This window comes from Bos grunniens, chromosome 18 (genome assembly GCF_055505025.1).
Source record: "Bos grunniens cultivar Pamir isolate PY7600 chromosome 18, Bosgru_T2T1.0, whole genome shotgun sequence".
Taxonomy (NCBI): Eukaryota; Metazoa; Chordata; class Mammalia; order Artiodactyla; family Bovidae; genus Bos; species Bos grunniens.
In genome coordinates, this window is record NC_141182.1 from 36,169,029 (window position 1) to 36,187,522 (window position 18,494).

At 46.6% G+C, this 18,494-nt stretch overlaps 2 protein-coding genes across 2 annotated transcripts in view; both read left to right on the forward strand.

The window, feature by feature from the left end:
• CDH3 (cadherin 3) overlaps positions 1-3,209 on the forward strand; it is a 156,555-nt gene extending 153,346 nt beyond the window's left edge. Inside the window, exon 21 of the mRNA XM_086351458.1 lies at positions 646-3,209. Coding sequence (XP_086207584.1) covers positions 646-657 — 12 coding nt within the window. The 3' untranslated portion in view covers positions 658-3,209. The remainder of the gene's footprint in view (positions 1-645) is intronic.
• A 7,637-nt stretch (positions 3,210-10,846) lies between these two features.
• The window catches only part of LOC147353474 (cadherin-1), a 72,638-nt gene continuing 64,990 nt past the window's right edge, over positions 10,847-18,494 (forward strand). Inside the window, exons 1-2 of the mRNA XM_086351462.1 lie at positions 10,847-11,014; positions 11,957-12,071. Coding sequence (XP_086207588.1) covers positions 10,967-11,014; positions 11,957-12,071 — 163 coding nt within the window. The 5' untranslated portion in view covers positions 10,847-10,966. The remainder of the gene's footprint in view (positions 11,015-11,956; positions 12,072-18,494) is intronic.

The window sequence follows — 18,494 nt, forward strand, 5'->3', positions numbered from 1 at the left end:
AGGTTGGCCAAAAAAGTTCGTTCAGGCTTTCCTATAATATCTTACAGAAAAACCTGAATGAACTTTTGGGTTAGGATTAGGGTTGTTGTTCAATTACCAAGTCGTGATGGACTATTCTCCATCCCATGGACTGCAGCACGCCAGACTTCCCTGTCCCTCACCATCTCCTGGAGTTTGCCCAAGTTCATGTCCATTGAATCAGTGATGCCATCCGACCACCTCATCGTCTGTCTCCCCCTTCTTCTTCTGCCCTCAGTCTTTCCCAGCATCAGGGTCTTTTCCAGTGAGTCACCTGTTTACATCAGGCAGCCAATGTATTGGAGCTTCAGCTTCAGCATCAGTCCTTCCAAAGAGTATTCAGGGTTGATTTCCTTTAAGATTGACTGGTTAAGGTTATGCCAGGCCCAAAGTGGCACAGAGTGATTTTTCTGGCTGCTGGTCCTGGAGAGGGTTGGTCTTTTCCACGTGGATGCGAGACTAGAAAGAGCTCTCTCTCCACTCATCACGTGGACAGGTCCCTGGCTCCGAGAGGAGGGATGGGGCCTTCTGTGCTTGAAGGTGGGAGGCAGGAGCCTTATTTTGAGGTTTTATATTCTCTAGCTCTTCTGTAGCACCTTATCTTTTTATTTTATTTTTTTATTGTAGCACCTTATCTGAGAGACCAGCTAGAGAAGTGTTTGTGCCAAGAGGAGGCACCCAGCCAGCTATGGAACCCCGAAGCCATGGGCTCCCCCTCTCTCAGTGAACCAAGCGATCCTGCTGCTCATGTAGAAAAGTCAACCTCCTTGAGCTTCATTAATGTGGAAATAATAATAGTTAACAATTGCACTCATCTCACACGCTAGTAAAGTAATGCTCAAAATTCTCCAAGCCAGGCTTCAGCAATATGTGAACCGTGAACTTCCTGATGTTCAAGCCTGTTTTAGAAAAGGCAGAGGAACCAGAGATCAAATTGCCAACATCCACTGGATCATGGAAAAAGCAAAAGAGTTCCAGAAAAGCATCTGTTTCTGCGTTATTGACTATGTCAAAGCCTTTGACTGTGTGGATGATAATAAACTGTGGAAAATTCTGAAAGAGATGGGAATACCAGACCACCTGATCTGCCTCTTGAGAAATTTGTATGCAGGTCAGGAAGCAACAGTTAGAACTGGACATGGAACAACAGACTGGTTCCAAATAGGAAAAGGAGTTCGTCAAGGCTGTATATTGTCACCCTGTTTATTTAACTTATATGCAGAGTACATCATGAGAAACGCTGGACTGGAAGAAACACAAGCTGGAATCAAGATTGCCGGGAGAAATATCAATAACCTCAGATATGCAGAAGACACCACCCTTATGGCAGAAAGTGAAGAGGAACTAAAAAGCCTCTTGATGAAAGTGAAAGAGGAGAGTGAAAAAGTTGGCTTAAAGCTCAACATTCAGAAAACGAAGATCATGGCATCTGGTCCCATCACTTCCTGGGAAATAGATGGGGAAACAGTGGAAACAGTGTCAGACTTTATTTTTCTGGGCTCCAAAATCACTGCAGATGGTGATTGCAGCCATGAAATTAAAAGACGCTTCCTCCTTGGAAGGAAAGTTATAACCAACCTAGATAGCATATTCAAAAGCAGAGACATTACTTTACCAACAAAGGTTCGTCTAGTCAAGGCTATGGTTTTTCCTGTGGTCGTGTATGGATGTGAGAGTTGGACTGTGAAGAAGGCTGAGCGCCGAAAAATTGATGCTTTTGAACTGTGGTGTTGGAGAAGACTCTTGAGAGTCCCTTGGTCTGCAAGGAGATCCAAGCAGTCCATTCTGAAGGAGATCAGCCCTGGGATTTCTTTGGAAGGAATGATGCTAAAGCTGAAACTCCAGTACTTTGGCCACTTCATGCGAAGAGTTGACTCATTGGAAAAGACTCTGATGCTGGGAGGGATTAGGGGCAAGAGGAGAAGGGGATGACAGAGGATGAGATGGCTGGATGGCATCACTGACTCGATGGATGTGAGTCTGAGTGAACTCCGGGAGTTGGTGATGGACAGGGAGGCCTGGCGTGCTGTGATTCATGGGGTCACAAAGAGTCGGACACGACTGAGCAACTGATCTGATCTGATCTGATCTGATCTGAATGTTTACTTAGGGCTTCCTGCCTTCCACGTTTACCTAGGTTATTTTACCCAATTCCCACAGCTGCCCAACAAGGTAGGTGCTATTATTAATAGTGTTCCCATTTATGCAGATAAGGAAATTAAGGTCCAGAGTGTTTTAAGTGACTCATTCAAAGGTTTAGAGCCAGCAGGGGGAAGAGCAGGATTCAGACCCAGGCAGAGAGGCATTAACATCTGTGCTGGGAACCATTTTGCTTTACTGGTCCTGAAGCCAGAGCATCCACCTGAGGCCTGCTTCTGCCATGACCTCACTGTTCATCTTTCTGAGCATCAGTTGCCTCCTCTGCAAAATGGGGAGAATATCTTTTGCTCTGTGGGCAAGTTGGAGGACCATATGGTTCGATCCAGGACCCAGCTCTCAATATTACCCCTATCCCACTCCTCATGTACTGGAAGCTCCAGCCTGGCTAAAAAACCAGTAAAAGTGAAACTGTTAGTTGCTCAGTCATGTCTGTCTCTTTGCAACCCCAAGGACTGTAGCCTGCCAGGATCCTGTGTCCATGGAATTCTCCAGGTAAGAATACTAGAGTGGGTTACCATGCCCTTCTTCAGATTCCCGACCCAGGGATCAAACCCCAGTCTCCTACATTGCAGGCAGATTCTTGACTGTCTGAGCCACCAGGGAAGCCCAAAAAACCAGTATTTGCCACCCTGGGGTCTGGAATGTCAGGTCAACTGACAGACCATTTCTTGCTAAATTAAGCAAGGTTTGCCTCTCATTTCAAATGGCATCTGGAAATAAAAACCTGCCCTGATCTCAGCAGTACAGCATGGAGATGAAAAGGCTTTGAACCCATCAAATTCCAGCTCTGTCAGTTAACATGTCACCTTGGGCAGACCTCTTTACCCCTTGAGCCTCTGCTTCCAAATGTATAAAATGGGTGTAGTGAGAGCCCCCAAAGTGCTGTATGTTGACTTAGAGTATCGTGAGTTCTGACAAATGGTAGCTGTCACTTTTCTTACACACTATATTATAATTACTGGCATTTAGCATGATACTGGTACCTAGTTAGCATTCAAATAATATTTAATAAATAAGTGGATGAATGTTTACCTGTCTGCATCTGTCACCTTATGAGTTTCTTAAGGGCATATTTTGTTTATTTCTGTGTCCTCATTGTTGAGCAGAGTAGCTGGCACATGGAAGTGCTTAATAAATGTTTGTTGTTTTCCCTAATGGTATAATAGATATGGGCAGCCATCATCCATGGTGCTAAAACCACAAGGTGAAAGGCTGGTGGAGAATGTGAAAATAGAAGGATCAGCTGACACCAGCTGAATCTTGGTATCCTAAAAGTGAGTCAGCCAATTTCTTGCTTCCTGATGTGATGCTATAGGGAGGACTCCATACCAGTTATGAAATATTTTTGCCTAAAAAAAAAAAATTGAATCTAACTCAAATCAAAGCTCTAGATCTGAGTACCAGTTTCCATGACATATGGGAGAGAGGGACATGGTAAGTGACATCCTGAGGATGCATTCAACCAAATATAAAAATGCAAGACCTCTAACAGGACAAATGACCTGGCATCTTAAAAAATTAAATGCCACTTAAAAACAAACAAACTCTGTAAATCTGGAATTACATCAAAACAGAAACAAGCAAACAAACAAAAATCTGGAATTACATCAGAACAGAAGCAAACAAACGAAAAAGTATCTGTTCATTTTCTTGATTGTGTCTATGGTTTCTGAGTATTTGTATATGCCAAAATGTCAAATTGTCTACTGAAATACATGCAGTCAATTATACTTTGAAAAAGCTGGACAAAAAAGGATGGGGAGACTTTTACAAAGATGAAGAGATGCAAGGGACATACAGCCCAATGTAAAGTGTGACTCTTGCTTGAATTCTGATACAAAAATACTGTAGGGACTTCCCTAGTGGTCCAGTGGCTAAGACTCCACGCTCTCAATGCAGGGCGCCTGGAGTTTGATCTCGGGTCAGGGAACCACATCCCACCTGCCGCAATTAAGAGTTTGCATGGGGCTTCCCTGGTGGCTCAAAAAATCGATGCTTTTGAACTGTAGTGTTGGAAAAGACTCTTGAGAGTCCCTTGGACTGCATGGAGATCCAATGAGTCCTTCCTAAAGGAAATCAGTCCTGAATATTCATTGGAAGTACTGATGCTAAAGCTGAAACTCCAATACTTTGGCCACCTGATGCGAAGAACTGACTCTTTGGAAAAGACCCTGATGCAGGGAAAGATTGAAGGTGGGAGGAGAAGGGGACGGCAGAGGATGAGATGGTTGGATGGCATCATCGACTCAATGGACATGAGTTTGAGTAAACTCCAGGGGTTGGTGATGGACAGGGAGGCCTGGCGTGCTGCAGTCCATGGGGTTGCAAAGAGTTGGACATGACTGAGCAATTGAACTGAACTCCCTGGTGGCTCAGTGGTAAAGAATTCACCTGCAAGGCAGGAGACATTGGTTCGATCCTTGGGTTGGAAAGATCCCCTGGAGAAGGAAATGGCAACCCACTCAAGTATTCTTGCCTGGGAAATGCTATGGACAGAGGAGCCTGGCGTGGTATAGCCCACAGGGTCACAAAAGAGTTGGATATGACTTAAGAACTAAACAACAATGCCACAAATAAAGGTCTTGAGTGCCACAACTAAGACCTGGTGTAGCCAAATAAGTAAATAAATATATGTTCTTAAGTTGTTTAAAAAAACATTTTTTAGCCTTTGGACAATATTGAGAAATTATTGGGAATTTTATCAGGCATTATGACTTAATTGGATGATGGTCATGTTCTTAGAGATGAAGACTGAAATATTTACAGGGGAAATTATGTTATCTCAGATTTGTTTTTAAATATTCTGCAAAAATAAAAATGCAGGAGTACATACATATTGGAATGCCCAAAATGTCTGGAATACTAACACCACCAAGTGCTGGTGAGGATGCGGCACAGTGGGAACTCGCATTCACTGCCAGTGGAAATACAAAATGATGCAGCCACTTTGGAAGCCAGTGTGGCCATTTTTTTTTTTTTTTTCCAAAACTCAACAAATATTTACCATATGATCAGCAGCCATGCTTCTTGGTATTTATCCAAAGGAGTTGAAAACTTACATCCACACAGAAAACTGCACATAGGTGTCTGTAGCAGCTTTATTCATAATTGCCAAGACTTGGAAGCAAGCAAGATCCCCTTCAGTAAGTGAATGGATATGAAAATTGTGGTACATCACAACAATGGAATATTATTCAGTGCTAAAAAAAGAAATTAGCTATCAAGCCAGGAAAAGCCATGGAACAACCTTGAATACATATCACTCAGTAAAATAAGCCAGTCTGAAGGTCTGTATACTTTGTGATTCCCACTACATGACATTCTGGAAAAGGCAAAACTTTGGAGACTGTAAAAAGATCAGTAGTTGACCAGAGTTGGGAAGAGGGAGAGATGAGCAGGCAGGCCGGACACAGTGAATTTTTAGGGCAGTTCATCAGCTGGTAAAGAATCCACCTGCAATGCAGGAGACCTGGGTTCGATCCTTGAGTTGGGAAGATTCCCTGGAGAAGGGAAAGGCTACCTACTCCTGTATTCTGACCTGGATATTTCCAAGGACTATACAGTCCATGGGGTCACAAAGAGTCAGACATGACTGAGTGACTTTCACACACACATCAGTTTTAATAAATGCACTGTTATGGTAGGGGTTGTTGATGGGGAGGCTATGCATGTGGGGAGGAGGTATTTGGGAAATCTCTGTATCTTCTACTCAAATTTGCTATGAACCTAAAACTACTTTTTAAAAAATAGTCTTAATTTTTTTTCAATTTGCAATGTATTTCTTTTTTTTAACTGAAGAATAATTGCTTTACAGAACTGCCTTGGTTTCTGCCAAGCATCAACATGAATCAGCCATAGGTATACATATGTCCCATCCCTCTTGAACCTCCCTCCCACCTTTCTTCCCATCCCACCCCTCTTGGTTGTCACAGAGCCCCGGTTTGAGTTCCCTGAATCATACAGCAAATTCCCATAAGAAATAGTCTCAATTTTCTTTTTAAACTCAAGGATGAAATTATGAAACAAGATTTGATACAATGTTCACATGTTACAAAATTATACAAATTGCAAAAAAATAACTTTTGGAGCTGGATGATGGATACATGGTGGTTTATTATACTATATGCTGATGTGCATTATACTATTTTCCTTGTGTTTGAAATAAAAATTTTTCTTGTAGATTGAGCTGGAAGAGGTGGCACCCTTATCAGTTACCACATTTTAACAGGAGACTGAAGTAGGATATCCAGTTTTTTCCCCTGCCTGCCAGCAAGCAGCCCAGCAGAGGTGTCAGGAGACCCAGGGAGAGCTGGTATGGAGCCTCCTCTCCCCACTCAATGGGAAGCCTGATCCAGCTGCAGTCCCCAGCAATTCCATCTTCCCTGGGGTTCCTCCCCAGTGGGTTAGGGGGTTGGGCTCCTCTTGGTAGAGGCCGGGGAGAGGTGCCCCTCCCAGTTTGAGTGCCGTTATCATCACCCCTTTGCCAGAAGATGAAAGGGGCAGGACTGCCTGGGGAGTTAATCTTTAGCCTCCAGAGTGACCAGTTGCCAGGACACCCAGGAACTGAACGTCCTCCGAGACACACCCTGCAGGCACTAAGGAAATCTGATGTTGGTCATGCCAACCATGAAAGCCTGGTTAGCACCAGGAGTAGTAGGGTCTGTTGTCCGCCTGAGGTGGTACCTGCAAGGCCCCTTTCAACATTTGTTTTCCCGGTTGATGCCTGAAATCCTACCATTTACATTGGACCAGCCTTCAGAGAGACCTTGACTCCAAGATTTTGATTTTTCTTCCCCAAAGTTGAGAAGCTAATGAATGCCATGGACCATACCTCCTGCACCAAAAGATTGCTAACAATCTCAGGAATTTCAGGACCTCTCACCCCATGGCGCCCACCCACAGACACCAGGTAAAGAACACTGGGTGGAGTTTACTAACTAGTTTCAAGGTTTTCCTGCCTTTGAAAGAATTATCCCAGTGCTTTCTTTAAAATGCGAATGACTCTGGGCAGGTCTAAATGACTAAACAGCCCCCATGAAAGAGATTTTCCCAGCCTGGGGGTGAGGCATATTCATGGGGGCTCACGGTTTTTCCTGGAAGCTAGAGGGGAATGTGGCTTCCCTGGTAGCTCAGACGAAAAGCGTCTGCCTGCAATGCAGGAAACCTGGGTTTGATCCCTGGTTCAGGAAGATCCCCTGGAGAAGGAAATGGCAACCCACTCCAGTACTCTTGCCTGGAAAATTCCATAGATGGAGGAGCCTGGTAGGCTACAGTCCATGGGATCGCAAAGAGTCCGACTGAGCAACTTCACTGGTGAGAGGGGAATGCATTGAGCCTAGAGAGCTAATAGCTGACTTCACTAGCACTTCCAAGAACCTTGTGAATTAAGTGCTACCTACATCCCCATTTTATGGATGAGGGAACTGAAACTGGACATGCTACCCAGCTAGTGGCAGAGCAGGAATTTGAACCCTCCATCAGCCTGAGGTCAGGCAGGAGAGGCTCACCTTCGCTTATTTGAGCCTCACAATGAAGTATCCTTTTTTGAAGGAAGAAGACATTGAGGCAGTTCATGGAGGGCTGCACAATGCCCTGTCTCCACAGGGACACCCTGTGGGTCCCCTGTTCACCCTGGCTCATCCTGGACAGCTGAGGGCAGGCAGCCCACTCCCTGGAGCTTGGAGAAGGGCTTGCCGAGAAGTCTGAAGCAAGCTCATGCCCAACCTGTCCTCACTGCCTCTAATTGTTCTCTAAAATCCTTTATATTGAATTATCAGAGTTTAATGGAGGAGTCGATGAGAGCCGCTGTGGAGTTGCAAGGCCAGGGCTTGCTGAGAGGAAGAAAGCAAAGCCCTAAAGGCTCCCTGGGCCAAGCGATGGTATAAAATATGAATTTTTACATAACTGAGGGAAAAAAAAATAAACGGATGAGCCACCCCATGGGGGAAACGCCTCTCTGTATTTCCATTATCTTGGTTAATGTGCAGTCCTGCTGGAGCCCCAGTGGGAAAGGAAATACTGGAGCCTTTATCCTCCAAACCTCTTGGTGGGTTAAGAGGCAGAAATCCAAATGGCCTGGGCGTGTGTTCAGGAGCCCATTAAATGGAGGGGACAGGTCGGGGCTAGGGAGCTGTACTGACCTGAAACAATGTCTTGATTTGAGACAGTGCCCCTTCTCTGGGGTTGAGAAAGTAGCCACAGTGGGCTCAGATTGAGCTTTAATTCTGGGTGAAATATTCTAAACATGGTCTTCCCCATGAGCATAGGGGATCGGGGCTGGTTCTTTCTAGAGAACAACCTCCACACTCAGCACTGACAGAGCATTTGCTACCAGGTTCCAAGTACTCTGCTTAGTGATTTTCTTTCTTAAAAAAATATTATTCAAGTAAAAAAAAATATTATTCAGCCTTCTATTATATTTTTTATAATTTTATTTTATTATTATTATTTTGGCTGTGCTGGGTCTTCATTGCTTTTCTCCAATTGTGCTGATGGGGGCTATTCTCTAGTTGTGGGGTTCGGACTTCTCTTGGCAGTGGCTTCTCTTACTGCAGAGCGCAGGCCCTAGGATGCACAGACTTCAGCAGTTGCGGCTCCATGACTCTAGAGCATAGGCTCAGTAGTCGTGGCCCATAGGGCTTAGTTGCTCCGAGGCACGTGGGATCTTCCCAGATCAAGGATCTAACCTGTGTCTCCTGCGATGGCAGGCAGATTCTTTACCACTGAGCCACCAGGAAAGCCACAGTGATTTTCTTATATTAGCTCCTAAGGACCCATTTCTACGGATGAAAATCCTGACCTGCCCAAAGTCACATAGCTACACACTGTAGTTTTTGTTACTGTTGTTATTACTGTATCTTTCCAGCTTTGTGTGTTTGTGTGTTAGATGCTCAATCGTGTCCAATTTTTTTGTGACCTCATGGACTGTAACCACCAGGCTCCTCTGTCCATGGGATTTCCCAGGCAAGAATACTGGAGTGGGTTGCCATTCTCTTCTCCAGGATATCTTCCTGACCCAGGGATTGAACCCAGGTTATCTGGGTCTTCAGCATTGCAGGCAGATTCTTTACCACCTGGGAAACCCATTTCCAGCTTTGAGTAAGTGAGTGAAAGTCATTCAGTTGTGTCTGACTCTTTGCAACCCCAGACCAGAATACTGGAGTAGGTAGCCTTTCCCTTCTCCAGGGGATCTTCCCAACTCAGGAACTGAACCCGGGTCTCCTGCATTGCAGGCAGATTCTTAACCAGCTGAGCCACAAGGGAAGCCCAAGAATACTGGAGTGGGTAGTCTGTCCCTTCTTCAGCATTTCCAGCTTTATTGTGATGTAATTGACATATAACATTGTATAAATTTATCAAAAATAAAATGTTGATTTGACACATATATTGCAAAATGATTACTACCATAATAACTAACACTTAGTTAACACATACCTAACTCATTGCTAACACCCCCATCATATCACATAATTACCATTTCTTTTTAAACACACTGTAGTTCTGATCATGCTTCAAGGGTAAAAGAAAAGATAATGTCCCTTACATGAGACATTGAAGCGAGTTATTCGCAAATGACAGGTTTGGCTGATCTCTGATGGATCTCTTCCTGTCAACATTAAAGGACAGATTGAAACCTGCAGCTCCAGCCAGAAGATTATATGGAGCCACATGAGGTGAAGCTAATGGAACGGGCTGTGGAGGTGGGTTCCAGTCTTGTATCTTTCAAAGTCGCTCAGTTGTGTCCCACTCTTTGTGACCCCATGGACTGTAGCCCACCAGGCTCCTCTGTCCATGGAGTTCTGTTGGCAAGAATACTGGAGTGGGTTGCCATTCCCTTCCCCAGATCTTCCTGACCGAGGGATCGAACCCAGCGTAAAAGGAAAGATAATGTCCCTTGCATGGGACATTGAAGCGAGTTATTCTTGTAGACAGATTCTTTACCATCTGAGCTACCAGGGAAGCCCCCTGCTACTTCCTACTGGCCTCAAATTTTTTATGCCTGGGTTGTCCCTCTGTTAAATGGGAATAATAGCACAACTCTTGTGTTGTTTTGAGATGAAATGAAATAAGATGGTTAATGTCAAATGCTTAGCACAGAGCCTGTGGCACAGTAACTTTTAATGCCCAGTATCAATCGTTACTTATTATTGTCCCTCACATCTGCATAGTGCTTTTGTGGTGCACGAAACATTGGTCTTAATTAATTGTATGACAACTTCACAACAACACAAGAAGGCATTTGTGATTATTTTACCATTTAGTAGGTGAAGAAACTGAGGCTTTGAAAGGGAAGATTCTGCCCAGTGAACTGATTTGTCGACAAGGACCGATGGAGATCTGAAGTTTAAAAGACAGAAGTAGTTAAAGGGTAAAATCCTCTCTGGCCCCAGATGTTCGTGAGCCACTGCGAGGCTGGTATTCGAACCTAATGGTAATAGGAATTGTGGAGCCCCTACTATTGCATTACTCTGACTACTCTCAGGTCACCCGGTCTGCTTGCGGCTTCGGGGCGGGATCGGGGGCGGAGCGTCCGCCCAAGTCCGCGGAGGAAGCGGAGGCCTTGCCTCGCCGCTCATTGGTTGCGGCCGGCAGGTGCATCCTCAGCCAATCCTGGTGCCGGGGGCGGGACCGTCGAGGCTCACCTGGCTCCCGCCGCGCCCCGCAGCTCATTGGCGTCCGGAGCCTCAAAGCACCTGTGAGTTCGTAGAAGTTCTGCCAGACTCTAGCCCGGCCCAACTCAGCTAGATCCAACTCAGCTAGATCCTACTCAGCCCCCGCCCGGCCTGCCATGGGCCCTCGGTGCCGCAACCTCTCTGCGCTCCTGCTGCTGCTGCAGGTACGTTGGGTCCCCTGACTGCGCGGGATGCTTTCCGGCTCCATAAGCCGCGCCCCAGCCCCCAAACTCCTCTCTCTTCTTCTCCTGTCGTCCCCTGTTTCCTCTTATTCCAAAAAAGTTTGGGTCCAAAGGGCCTGAATGGCCCGGAAACTGCGCCGCGCTCAGGACTCCATGGGGAAGGGAGTGGGAGAGGGAGCCAGTGAGGGTGAAGGGCGAGCGCGGCTTTGCGGACGGCCTCCCGCAAATGCCAGAGGTAGGGGCGCGCCTCACTGCAGCCTCCGGGTACTCGGGTGGGCGACGGGCGGGGAGTAGAGGGCATGGAGCAGGGTGGGCGTCGGGGTATGGGATGGGGAGCCCTGGTGTAAGTCCGGGCGGAGCTGGGAGTAGTGGGAACGAGGAAAGGAAAGCGGAACCAATAGATAAAGGCACCTACCCTGTAAAGGATAGTGAATAGGTATGCCCCCCACCCCCCACCCCCACCCGGGATAAGGAAGGGTGTAAAGAGGTTGGAGCACCCGCGGTCTAGGGAGAGTGGAATTGGGAAGAGTAAAGATGCCTCCAGTGAAATTGAAAAGGAGACTGAAAGGAAAGGGGTGCTGAGGCTGGAAAAGGTGAGCCAGCAGCCTTCCCTCCTGAGAAGTCCTGGAGGCTTGGCGGCCACAGGTTTCTGAATGAAAGAGTTTGACGTGGCTGGCTGGCTGCCCTGTGGGGAGGAATGGGGGGAAATGGGGGTGGCGGAATGGGGGTAAATGGGGGTGGGGAAATGGGGATGGGGGAAATGCGGGAGAATGGAGGGGGTGGGGGGTTGGGGGTGGGTGGGCCCACCCCTCCCACAGTCCTGTTGCCAGCAGAGGGAAGGGAGGCGCTGTTGGTTTCGATGTGGGTAGGAGGAGACCCCCGCTCACCAAGTCACCCCGGTTTCATACCTTTCCCCTACCCCAGGTGTCATCGTGGCTCTGCCAGGAGCCGGAGCCCTGCATTCCTGGCTTTGGTGCTGAGAGTTACACGTTCACCGTGCCCCGGCGGAACTTGGAGAGAGGGCGAGTCCTAGGCAGAGGTGAGGGCGCGCCGCCAGTGTCCCTGAGCCGGGTGGGGTGGGAGTGGGCAGGGTCGGAGAAGCGGCGCTCCTACGCCCGCGGGCTGGACGGGGCGAGCGAACTGGGCGAGCACCGTCTTTCCTGGCTCAGGTGACACCCTTTGTAGATTACACAGATGCGGGGATCTAAACTTTTGCCAGGATAAAGCGTTGGGTTTGAGGGGCTGTCTTGTATGGTTGACTTAGTTATGGGGGACACTTATTAGGGGTCTTCAGTGTGTCCCTTATTATCCTGACCACTTTAAGACAGTCTGTCCTTTCCAACGTCTAAAACCTGATGTGTGGGAAGAGGGTGGTGGGGGAGGTGATAATTCCCGTTTTTTACAGATGAGCAAATGAGAGACTCAGGAGGGTGGAGTCCACTGGCCCCAGGGTCAAAGTAGGAATCTGATCTAGATTCTGACTTCCAGGCCCCATTCAACATCTCTGGAATGACTGAGGAGTCCTCTCTTGGTTACTAGGCTGTGGCTTTTGCTCATAGAGATGAAGTTTTTTTTTTATACAGGCACTGTTTCCCCAAGGAATAGTGGCACGTGCGCGCGGCGCGCAGGCCTGTGTGTGTGTATGTGTGGTTTTTTGGTGTTTTTTTTTTTTTTAAAGCCTGGTAGCCCTGACTTAGGGAATGAAAAACAGACACAGTGTACTTCTGGGTCTTATCACAGTGATAATCAGGATTCTAGATTTTGCTTTGTTTCATTTTGCCCGGGAGTGAGAGCAAGGAAAGGTTGGTTTCTCTTCTGGTTTCACTGATCTCCAGGTGCTTATTTTCTACCAAAGGACTTTCTCCTTCTTGATTTAGTTGATTGGGTGAGTATCATAACAATAAAAGAAACATTTTTTGAAAGGACTCACCCACAATACCCCTAAGGGAGTTCACTGTTTATTCTTCCAGTCTTTGGCCATGTGAAAAATGCAGCAATCATGCTATATATATATATATTTTTTTTTTTTTTTTTTTTTAACTTTGGAAGTTGTTCCAACAGTAGGCGACTTTTTTTTTTTTTAAACAGACAAACTGCAGCTTGACTGATTAAACATATTTGGTTTTTTGAGGCTCGTCTGTGTTGTGTGGAGCTTTCTATTGGGTCAAAAAGGAAAAAAAAATCTAGTGTTGTCTGCTTGATTTTGCAGTGGGTCCCCCATTACTTGGCCCATTTCAGATTGATGTTCTGCCGGGCCCTGCTGGACCCCAGGAGTGATTGAGGACTTAAAGGAATACCCCACCATTACCCTTGGTATTTCCCATTCCAGCAGGTTGATGAGAAATGTCCCGAAATGTCCCAGGACCTGCTTAGAGGACACTGTGGTCTATGGACACTTAGGTGGCAGTGTGGGTGGGCAGGGATGGGTATCAGTGGGGAGCAAAGACTGGCTTCTGGGAGGAGGCAAAGTTGACTGAACCTTGAATTCAGGGCAAAGTTTAGAAACTGTGTGTACATCTGTGTGTGAGGTGTTGCGACACAAGTATTGGTCACTTTGTTTTCTTTCACCAAGACATCTGGTAACACCAAAGGTGGGCTAGTCTAGTTTTTATCCCCCACCCCCACCACCAAGTCCTTATATCTGACATGATATTGTTATTTTTACATGATAATATTATTACATAATAATACAAATATTATTATTATATTATTATTAATAGCCACACCTATTCACTTTTGAACCAGACTCTGGGGCAGGTGTATCACATATTTCACCTCATTGAATCTTATGTCGGTGGGCACCATTGTTATTTATGTTTTGAGATGAGGAAACAGGAATTGCCTCATAAGGCAATTCCATACTCTGCTCAGGGATCAACAGCTGGCCTTTCTCCCATTCCTTCTTCCTCTCAATCTCAAAAAAAAAAAAAAAAAAGAAAGTGTATTTGGGGAACTCCTGTGCATTGTGAAGTCCTCCTCCCTGTGTGCCCTGGAGAGCAGAGGTGGTGATGGACCTGGACCCTGACGGGGGCTGGTGGTGAGGGAGGTGGACCAGACCCGGTGGGAGGTGGAAGGAGCCTGTAGCTCGTGGTGTTGATGGGAGAAGCAGCCTCTGGAATCCTGGCGCTCATGACGTTGGTTCCAGTTCTGTTTATGTCTATACACCTGGTGGCTCAGTAGTAAGGAGTCCATGTGCCAATGTAGGGGACCTGAGTTCAATCCCTGGGTGGGGAAGATCATCTGGAGGGGAAAATGGCAACCTGCTCCAGTATTCTTGCCTGAAAAATCCCATGGACAGAGGAGCCTGGCGGGCTATAGTCCAAAGGGTCAGACATAACTGAGCACACGCACAGAAACACACACACCTAGCCCCACTCAACAGATTTCCTGACGTTTAATTTTTTTGGCCTTTTTGGACCATAAGGTCTCTTTCCAACCCATTGTGGACTTGCCCCAGGATGAAAGTGCCCTTCTGGTAAAAACATGCAACTTCAGGGAACTGGCTTTGTGATTTTAAAAAGGCAACCAGGATTTAGGGAGGCAGCCTCATTCCCTTTGGACATTCCGGGAAGATGGAGGCTTGGGATATTATTAGTGCCAGGTTTAAACATTGGCCTCGTGGGAAATTTGCTGCATGGGAGTGTGAGAACAAGGAGACTGTGATGTTATGTCTACAGGTGGCTGAAGAATGTCAGAAATAGGGTTTTGACCAAACTCAGGGGGTCTTGGGGTGTAGTTTTCTGGGTCCTGTGCCCTGTGAAATGGCTGAACCCCACCATCTCACTCAGCTTTGTATTTATTACTTTGGTTTCTCTCCAGGTTTTAGAATGGAGAATGTTCAAACAAACAAAAAACACCAAAAGCACAACTGTACATTGGTCTTCAGAGTTTCTGATCAGTTTCCTTTTTTTTTTTTTTTTAAATACAAACTTGTTTGTGAAACCCAGGCGTTAGTTTCGGGTCTCAGGAGTATTATCCCAGGGCACTCAGCTTTGAGTTGATTGAGGGGTGGTGTTTAAAAAAAAAAACACACAAAAAAAACCAGGCAGGCTTTCAAACTGATGGTTTCTTTGCTTTGCTTCCTCCGCCACCTGGCTTTAGGCAAACAGGGCTTATATTTTGCATTTGAGCTCTGACTGCTTGATGGATGGCCCTTGCTCACAGGCACCCACCTGTGCGGGTTAAATACACCCATTTCCCCCTCCTTCTAAAAGATGTGCTGAAAGGTGATGGAAACAGTATGCAGGCCCCCTAATTAAACCAGGCTTTAAAAAACAAATATGGAAGCCTGCATCATAAGATCCCCACTTCCCTGCCTCTCAAACTCCTAGATGTCACTTCCCCTTACTGGCTCTGTGACAAGAATTGGTGCCTAGACCCTGGGGAAGGAGATTAATGGACCATCATCCTGCCCTTGCCTTTGTGTCTCATGAGAAGTGGCAGAAAAGACCTGAGGAAGGCCACCTAAGGAAGACTGGTGGCTGCTGCTTCTCTACTGGCCACTAGAACTGCCTTTCCCCTCTGCTAGGGAAATCCCTGTTTGCTTTTTGGGGCTTTTTATTGGGTGAACCTTTTTCTGGAATGTTCCTTCCAGCCTCAGATATGCCAGATGCTGAAATAATCAGCTCTCAATCTCCCAGAAGCTGCCAAAACCCAAAAATCCCTTAGAGGCAACTATCACAATCAGACTTCCTGGGTTTCCACTCTGCCTCCACCCCCATCTCCATTCAGGGCTGTAGGCTGGAGACCGTTGGGTTGGGGCTGATTAGGATAGTGCCAGGAGTTGAAAGACCAGACTTGAATTTCCACTACTAGCTGTGTTCAGTTCAGTTGCTCACTCGTGTCCAACTCTTTGCAACCCCATAGACTGTAGCACGCCAGGCTTCCCTGTCCATCACCAACTCCTGGAGCTTGCTCAAACTCCTGCCAAGTGGGTGATGCCATCCAACCATCTCATCCTCTGTTGTCCCCTTCTCCTGCCTTCAATCTTTCCCAGCATCAGGGTCTTTTCCAGTAAGTCAGTTCTTTGCATCAAGTGACCAAAGTATTGGAGTTTCAGTTTTAGCATCAGTCCTTCCAATGAATATTCAGGACTGATTTCCCTTAGGATGAACTGGTTGGATCTCCTTGCAGTCCAAGGGACTCTCAAGAGTCTTCTCCAACACCACAATTCAAAAGCATCAATTCTTCAGCACTCAGCCTTCTTCAACTCTCACATCCATACATGACTACTGGAAAAACCACAGCTTTGACTGGTATAACGGTGTGACCTTGGGGAAATCATGTTACTTCTATGAGCCTGTTTCCTTATCTGTAAAACTGGGGGGCGGGAGGGCAATCATACTTAAACAGAATTGTTGTGAGGATTAAATTTGCATATTTGTTTCTTCACTTGGATTCTCTGGTCAACAAATGTGAGTTGAGTGCAGATTGAGTGTCATCATCAGGCTGGATCTGGGATTACAGTCATGAATAAAGCTGATGTGGGTTGAACATAAAGTGAGAAGGATGTAAGGAAACAGGGAAGAGTCATTAAATGGCTCATATTTCTTAAGGACAGAGTATGCACTCATTCTTTTGAATAGATGAATGAATGAATATTCACTACCTCTCACCCCTTGGTTTATTGTTCTCATCTCAAACTGTGGCCTGGGGCTAGCCTCTGGTATTGATTGTAATTGTCAAGGAGAGTGGGGTCTGTTAGAACTTTTAAAAGATGCTTGTGAGAGCTTCATGTCCAGCCAGCGGCTCTTGAGGCTGGGGTATAGTGATAAGTGTGTCTACGGATATAGGGTACTGAGTGCTTCCCTCTGAAAGCCAGCGAGGGCACAGAGGGCAGACCTCAAACCTGATTCTGGAAATGGAAGGGCAGTTATTAGACATTAAAAAAAAAAATTTTTTTTTGGTCTTTGGTCCATTAAAAAAAAAAATTGTGGTGTGTCTCTTCTTTTCGCTCCCCCCTCTCTCCTTTTCTCTGTTACTAATTGAAGTTTTCCTTTTATATACTTCAGCTTTTGCTGGTTACTGTTGGGAGCATTTTAAGCCCCCTCTTTCTGTTGTTTCCTCTTCCCTTTCCTTCCTCATATCACCCTCAATCCTCCACTCCCCCACCTCTCAAGGCCCAAGAAGATTCAGAAGGTTCTTGAGTCAGACTGCCTAGACTGGAATCAGGAATTCCTTGCCAGCTGAGAGACGTTGGCCCAGGACTTTCTAAACCTTGGATTCCCTTTCTGTTAAATGGGCGTAATAGTTCGCGTGTCATCTTGTGTATCAGGTGCCCAATGAAGGTGACACATTAAAGCCCCTAGAGTATTTGGTGCCTTCTGTTTGAGACTCTCCCTCGTTTTAGCTTTGGTTCAAACATTTCCCTGTGTGCTCTCCCACGCAGCAAACCAGCCAAACCAGTTTCCTCACTCTCCCTGTTTCTGTGTTAAAGCAAACACTACTCTGCCAACAGCAAACAGTGACTAGACCAAAGTGCCCTTTGCGTGGAAAGGAAATGTTGCAGTATTTTCTTGCTTGCCGCTGTGCAGTGTACTGGGAGGTGGGAGGGGAGGCTGGGGTGGGCTTGCCTGGGGACCTGCCCATAAATGTTGTTCAGAATTGGGGTGGGAGGGGTCAGTGGGCAAGGAACAACTGGGTCAGGGCAGGGGCCAGAAAATGAGGATAACCTTGAACCTGGAAGCCTTTGCTTGGTTTTGAAACATATTTCATAGTGCACATGGCTTAAGGATGCCTGTCTTTTCCTCGGTTTCAAAAAGTGCTGTGCCTCAGACCCTGAGACCCTGGCTAAGCATCAGATTACCTCAAAAATCCCCTGTAGGTTCACTGAGCTACAGTCTCTGAAAGGGGCAGTTCTGACAGGGCATTTTAAAAAGCTCCCCAAAAGTCTACCTGATTCATCACCCCAGACGACTCCAGAGGCTTGATCCCGAGTGTTTGATGAGTAAATACCCAGCGGCAGCCAGGGTGTGGGCGTCTATTGTCCAGGGCTCCAAGGGCACCCTTGATCCAGAAGGGTAAGACTGATCTTTCCGCCATGCCAGTGAAGGAGACCTCTAGGGCTGATGGGTAGAGCCCATGGGATGGAGATGGGGGGGCGCTGGGAAGTAGCCAGTACACCAACCTCTCCCCACTGTGCACCCAGTGCTGGGGGTCTTCAGGGAGATTCCAGAAATTCTCTGAGACTCCCCGCCCCCCACCAGTGGCTATTCCCATTTACTGGAGAAAGTCATTGTGTGGGAAAATATTCAGAGGATTGGAGCAGCAGTCAGTTATACCCCTGCACCTTGGTGAATGAGATGGTGGTCCTTTGCTGGGAAGAGAGAGGAAAGAGCAGCAAGTTGGAGAAGGAAAATTAAGTCTTGGTTAGGAGAGAGTTTCTAAAGACCCAGAAGTGGCATCATCTTGGAGGCATTTGGGACTTTCAGGTCTGGAGTCTGAAAGAACAGCAGGCATCAGT